The 6,000-nt window shown below is 48.6% G+C and overlaps 1 protein-coding gene across 5 annotated transcripts in view; it reads left to right on the top strand.

Moving 5' to 3' along the window:
• The first annotated feature begins 1,051 nt into the window (after nt 1-1,051).
• Nucleotides 1,052-6,000, top strand: part of nfe2l1b (nfe2 like bZIP transcription factor 1b) — a 39,510-nt gene continuing 34,561 nt past the window's right edge. For all 5 annotated transcript variants that reach the window (XR_008725643.1, XM_055656910.1, XM_055656909.1 and 2 more), the window contains exon 1: nt 1,052-1,572. Coding sequence is in view for 4 of the 5 variants with exons in the window: in XM_055656910.1 (XP_055512885.1) it covers nt 1,066-1,572 (507 nt within the window). In the remaining variant the exon portion in view is untranslated. The remainder of the gene's footprint in view (nt 1,573-6,000) is intronic.

Genomic DNA, 6,000 nt, shown 5'->3' with positions numbered 1-6,000 from the left:
CCCTCCCCAACATGGCGCCTCTTGTCGGCCGCACAGTCACGTGGAGGATCCCTCCAACCGCGGGCCAACACGGAGTCACGTGGGGGACCTCCCCAACATGGCGGCGCTGGCGGGGCACATGACATCACGTGAACGCCCTCCCCAACATGGCGCCTCAGGGATTGTTTATTTAAAGTCACGTGGTGGTGGGGGGGACGGGGACAAACACTCGCAAGCTAACCGCCCATGCGCTGTAGAAGTGCAAGTCATGGTGGCATCCGTCGCCCACCCTGGAGGGGAGGGGAGGGGGTGGCGCCCGGCCGGTCCCTAGTCCCCAACAATCGGTGCGTTGGGTGCGCAAGCGACCGCGCTTCACTCATTAGACATCCACTATAAAGACGTGGGCCAAGTGGTAGTCGAACATGTCCCTTCCCAACACACATATGTGTGTAAAGGCAGCTGAGAGCCGAGGTGATGATGCCGGCCGGCCGGCGCCTGGGGCCTAGGCCGCTTGCCGCATAGCAACAGGTCCCGCCCCTCGGTGCGGAGCCGGATGTTGTGACGTGGCGGGCGGTGAGTGACCAGGCGGCGCGTCAGTCAGGCTGGCGGATGACGCGAAGTGGGCGGGCCCAGCAGGAAGCGGAAGCGGCGGCTGCTGCTGAGGAGGAGCCGCTTCCTGCTCCTTTATTTAGTCTCCAGTCGAACACGTTGGAGTTCGCCAGCAACCGGCGGCCCGAGTCACAACACAACACAACACAACAAAACAAGGCGGGCCCAGGCTGCCAGTGCGGCAGAGTGCCCGTGAAGTCCAAGCAGACTCGCCCAGCCTCGGGCCTAGCCGCCCACTGCAGGAGCCGGGCCGAGTGAAGGCCGCCCGTGGACAAAAGCCGCCAGCCGCGCTGCTACAAGGCGGGGAAGGAGCAAGGAGTGGACACACAGAGAGAGAGAGGAACACAAGCAGGGAGTGGCCGGCCGCCTGAGACTAGTTCCTTTGTGCCTTGAGGAGGGAGCGGAGCCTGTGGGCGGCCGGTGGGTGCCCGCCCTCCGCTCTAACCCGCAATTAGCCCGCTGGTCGTGGGTGGGAAGATGCACCCCCTGAAGAAGTACTTCACCGAGGGGCTCATCCAGTTCACCATCCTGCTGAGCCTGATGGGGGTCCGGGTGGACGTGGACACTTACCTGAACGCTCAGCTGCCTCCACTGCGGGAAATCATCCTGGGCCAGAGCTCGGCTTACACCCAGACCCAGTTTCACAACTGGAGGAACACGCTGGGCGGCTACGACCTTCACCCCAAGAGTGTGGACCTAGACTACTACTTCACGGCGCGGCGGCTGCTCAACGACGTGAGGGGCCTGGACCGGCTGCTGGTGCCCAGCACCGAGCTCAGCGCCTGGCTGGTGCACAGTGGCAGCAGCCGGGAGGCGGACGGCTCGGTGCCCGCCTCGCAGCCCAGTTTGCCCTTGGACAACACGAGCGGAGTGAACGAGGGAGCGGTCGCGGAGAACAGCGACAGGGCCAATGGCTCATCCGAGCAAGTGGAGGAAAGTCTGGGAGCTGTCGGGTTGCCAATGAGCAGCGACTTGACCAAGGAGGTATTTCAACACTTCTGTGCTGAGTCTGAGCCGTTTTGAACAAATCGAGCCTTCCACAAAACGTGCTCGCAATCACACTTGCACCGTTTAATATACAGAGCAGAACTGTACATGTTCCCATCCATCTTGCTTACTGTGTGCAGCAACTAATCTGGACTCTAGAGCCGCGAGAGATCCTAGCTTGTTGCACCATAATGTCATACAACACAAAAACTGGTTCTTTCGCCCAACACCTCGGTCGAGATGCCCCATTTGCCCACAGTATGCCCCTACTCTGTACCTGTTCAAGTGTCTTTTAAATAGTATTGTACCTGCCTCAAATATGTTCTCTGGCAGCTCATTCCATATAGCCATCACCATCCATACACCTATGTCCTCTGATTCTTAATTCCCCCGTACTCTGAGGGAAAAATACCGTACTCTGATGAAAGTGAATTAGTTTGCTACCAGTTGATCCGGTGGCGAGTGACGCCGTTTAAAGGAACGGACTTGTCAAACAATAGCTGCCAAATGGCTTACAACAAGTGAAAAGCCATCAATGATAAAATAGCCTAATCTGGGTTGGAAATCCAGCCATTTCAGACCTCAGGTTGAGAGATTGGTCTGCAGTAGAGAGACTGAAATGGATGATCAAGAGACTAGCACAGTATAGAGATTGAGTGGAGGGCATGGGAAATTGAGAACAAAATGATGATTTCAGTTTAACCTCTTTGCTGGGCCTAGTGTCAAATGGGAGGCTACGTTAGCAGGCTAGCCCATGGGCATAGGGAACGGGCCAGCCTCTGATCTGGCTGTTGATTGATCATATGAGATGGCTTTTTGGATTATGTAAGTTGCTGATGCGCATTGAGAAAACTGCAGATATTGATAACTTGCAGATGTGCCTGTTATCAATATTTTGATTAGTCCACAATCAGTACCCCATATCTGATTCTCCCCTTATCCCTTGATTCCGCTAGCTCTAAGAGCTCTATCTAACTCTTTTGAACGCATCCAGTGAATTGGCCTCCACTGCCTTCTGAGGCAGAGAATTCCACAAATTCACAACTCTCTGTGTGAAAAAGTTTCTCCTCATCTCAGTTCCAAATGACCTACCCCATATTCTTAAACTGTGACCCCTGGTTCTGGACTTGCCCAACATCGGGAACATGTTTCCTGCATCTATTGTGTCCAATACCTTAAATTTAATATATTTCTATTAGATCCCCTCTCCTTCTAAATTCCAGTGAATACAAGCCCATTCTTTCATCATATGACAGTCCTGCCATCCTGGGAGTTAACCTTGTAAACCTACGCTGTACTTCCTCAAATTAGGAGACCAAAACTGCACACAATACTCTAGGTGTGGTCTCACAAGGGCCCTGTACAACTGCAGAAGGACCTCTTTGCTCATATACTCAACTCTTCTTGTTATGAAAGCCAACATGCCATTAGCTTTTTTCACTGCCTGCTGTACCCGCATGTTTAGTTTCAGTGACTGATGTACAAGGACCCCCAGATCTTGTTGTACTTTCCCTTTCCTAATCTGACATCATCCAGATAATAATCTGACTTCCCATTCTCACCACGAAAGTGGATAACCACACATTTATCCCCATTATACTGCATCTGCCCAAGTCACCCTGCATCCTCATAGCATCCTCTTCACAGTTCACATTGCCACCCAGCTTTGTGTCATCTGCAAATTTACTAATGTTACTTTTAATTCCTTCATCTAAATCATTAATGTATCTTGTAAATAGTTGTGGTCCCAGCAACGAGCCTTGCAGCACCCCACTAGTCAATGCCTGCCATTCTGAAAGGGACCTGTTAATCCCTACTCTTTGTTTCCTGTCTGCCAACCAATTTTCTATCCATGTCAATACCCTACCCATGTGCTCTAATTTTGCCCATTAATCTGTGTGGGGCCTTATCAAAGGCTTTCTGAAAGTCCAGGAACACTACATCCACTGACTTTTCCTTGTTACATCCTTAAAGAATTCCAGAAGATTTGTAAGCATGATTTTCCCCTTCGTATATCCATGCTGACTCTGACCGATCCTGTTACTGTTGTCCAAATCGACTCCAGCATCTTCCCCACCACCGATGTCAGGCTAACTGGTCTATAATTCCCTGCTTTCTCTCTCCCTCCTTTCTTAAAAAGTGGGATAACATTAGCTACTCTCTAATCCACAGGAACTGATCCAGAATCTATGGAACATTGGAAAATGAATGAATCTTAAACTCATTCAAAATGATCACCAAAGCGTCCACTATTTCTAGGGCCACCACCTTGTGTACCCTTGGGATGCAGACCATCAGGCCCTGGGGATATATCAGCCTTCAGTCCTATCAGTCTAGCCAACACCATTTCCTGACTAATGTGAATTTCCTTCAGTTCCTCCATCACCATAGGTCCTCTGTCCCCAAGTACATCTATCTGGGAGATTGTTTGTGTCTTCCTTGGTGAAGACAGCACCAAAGTACATGTTCAACTTGTCTGCCATTTCCTTGTTCCCCATAATCAATTCTCCAGTTTCTGTCTTCAAAAGACCCACACATGTCTTAACATTTTTTTTCCTCTTCACATACCTAAATAAACTTTTCCTATCCTCCTTTATATTCTTGACTATCTTACCTTCATACTTCATCTTTTCTCCCTGTATTGCCTTTTTAGTTACTTTCTGTTGATCTTTAAATGTTACCCAATGCTCTGGCTTCCATCTCATCTTTGCTATGTTATAAGTCTTCTCTTTTATTTTTACACTGTCTTTGACTTCTCTTGTCAGCCACGGTCGCCTATTACTCCCCTTAGAATCTTTCTTCCTCTTTGGATTGACCTGATCCTGCACTTTCTGTATTATTCCCTGATTTTACTGAAACTTCTGATTTTACCTTCTCCCTCTCAAATTGCAGATTAAAATTTATCATATTATGGTCACTACCTCCTAATGGGTCCTTCACCTTGAGTTCCCTTATCAAATCTGGTTCATTACACAGTGTGACAATTTTGGATTACTGTTTGAATCAGTGACATTCATTAAATTCTCATTGGGTTGTAACTTTAACAATTCCCTGATTATATTTAAAATTAAATGTGGTCTTCTCTACAAGTAGTCATGGTAGAATGTAATATTGATAAGTATGTTTTAAGTTGACACCAGCGTCAATTGGCTAGTTCCTCCTTAATCTCTCTGGCTTCTATCTGCAATAATTTAAAAGGAATATGAAATATGTTTCTGCAGAGCGTGGGTCTCTTGTGCCTGTTATACAATGAGCCTCATATTTCAAGGCCTCCCGAGATCATTGTCAAATGGAGGTCATTTATTTGCTTCTCCACATGAAAGGGGAAGGATGTAGGAAGATATGGAAAACTGAAACTACAGGGTTGATGTGCCCATTAAATCTATCAGGCTCTTCTGGAAGCAACTTTCACTTGCTCTATGGGTTCTGGCATAATTCCACCTGAGCAAACATTTAAGTTTCACCATCAAGACTCAGAATGTTCTGATGTAACGGACCTGCCTACTCTGCTCTGCTCTCATTCCCAGAACTGAAACCTGCTCTTGCGCATTCTCCTCTTAACTTTCACTTCTCCAATCCTATTCCTGCAGTGCAGTCTTTGCTCCTCCCTACTAATCTACAAATAACCTAAAAGCCTTATCCTTTTGGTGAACGCCCTCCCTTCCCCCACACCAAAGGAAAGCCCTCCAATCCTTTAGCATCCTGTCAGTTTGGTGGGTTTCCGATGAGTAGGAATCCCATGCTGGAAGCACAGCATCTGCCATAGGTGGAGTTTGAGGGTAACGATGACCTTCTGTGGAAGATCTCTTTCTGCTTCTGTTGGACAGGACGTTGTGTGAACAATCTCGGCTCAGGACTTTTCCACGGGGGGCTTTGAGGATGTCCTGGAAACATTCCCTCTGCCTTGCTGAAAGTTCCTTGCAGTGATGGAGCCCCAAGTAGCCTGCTTGCTTTGGGGTCTGGTCACAGGCGAGTGTAGATGTCATTTGCACTGATGGCAAGTGATGATCAGTGACCCAGCCTCTTCGTGTCACAGATATATTCTTGGGATAGAATGACAATATTTTTCCTATCCTGTCGGTAGTAGATGTGTATAAAGTAGTTATCCTTTCAGCCCTGGTCATTGATATTCAGTACTTCATGCTTTCTCCCCGTGTGTCCTTGGCCCTAATTAGTGGACTATGTGGGACATCTTGCAGGTCCTTGACCAGTATTTAGGGCTTGCTACTGTGAATTAATAATTCCGGAGAGCTAAGAGCTAGTCCATAAAGCTAGTGCTAGATTTGAGGATGACATTTGATGAGTCGGTGGAACCTTAGATGTGACGGATCTCCTCTAACACCCGTGCCCTGGCCAACCGACCTGTTGCACACTTAGACCATACCACTTCGCTATTTCCAAGCCCCCTCCTCTGCATCATTCTGG

Source organism: Leucoraja erinacea, chromosome 27 (assembly GCF_028641065.1).
Source record: "Leucoraja erinacea ecotype New England chromosome 27, Leri_hhj_1, whole genome shotgun sequence".
NCBI lineage: Eukaryota > Metazoa > Chordata > Chondrichthyes > Rajiformes > Rajidae > Leucoraja > Leucoraja erinaceus.
The sequence above is the reverse complement of the archived record's forward strand: the minus strand, read 5'-3'. Positions and strand labels throughout refer to the sequence as shown.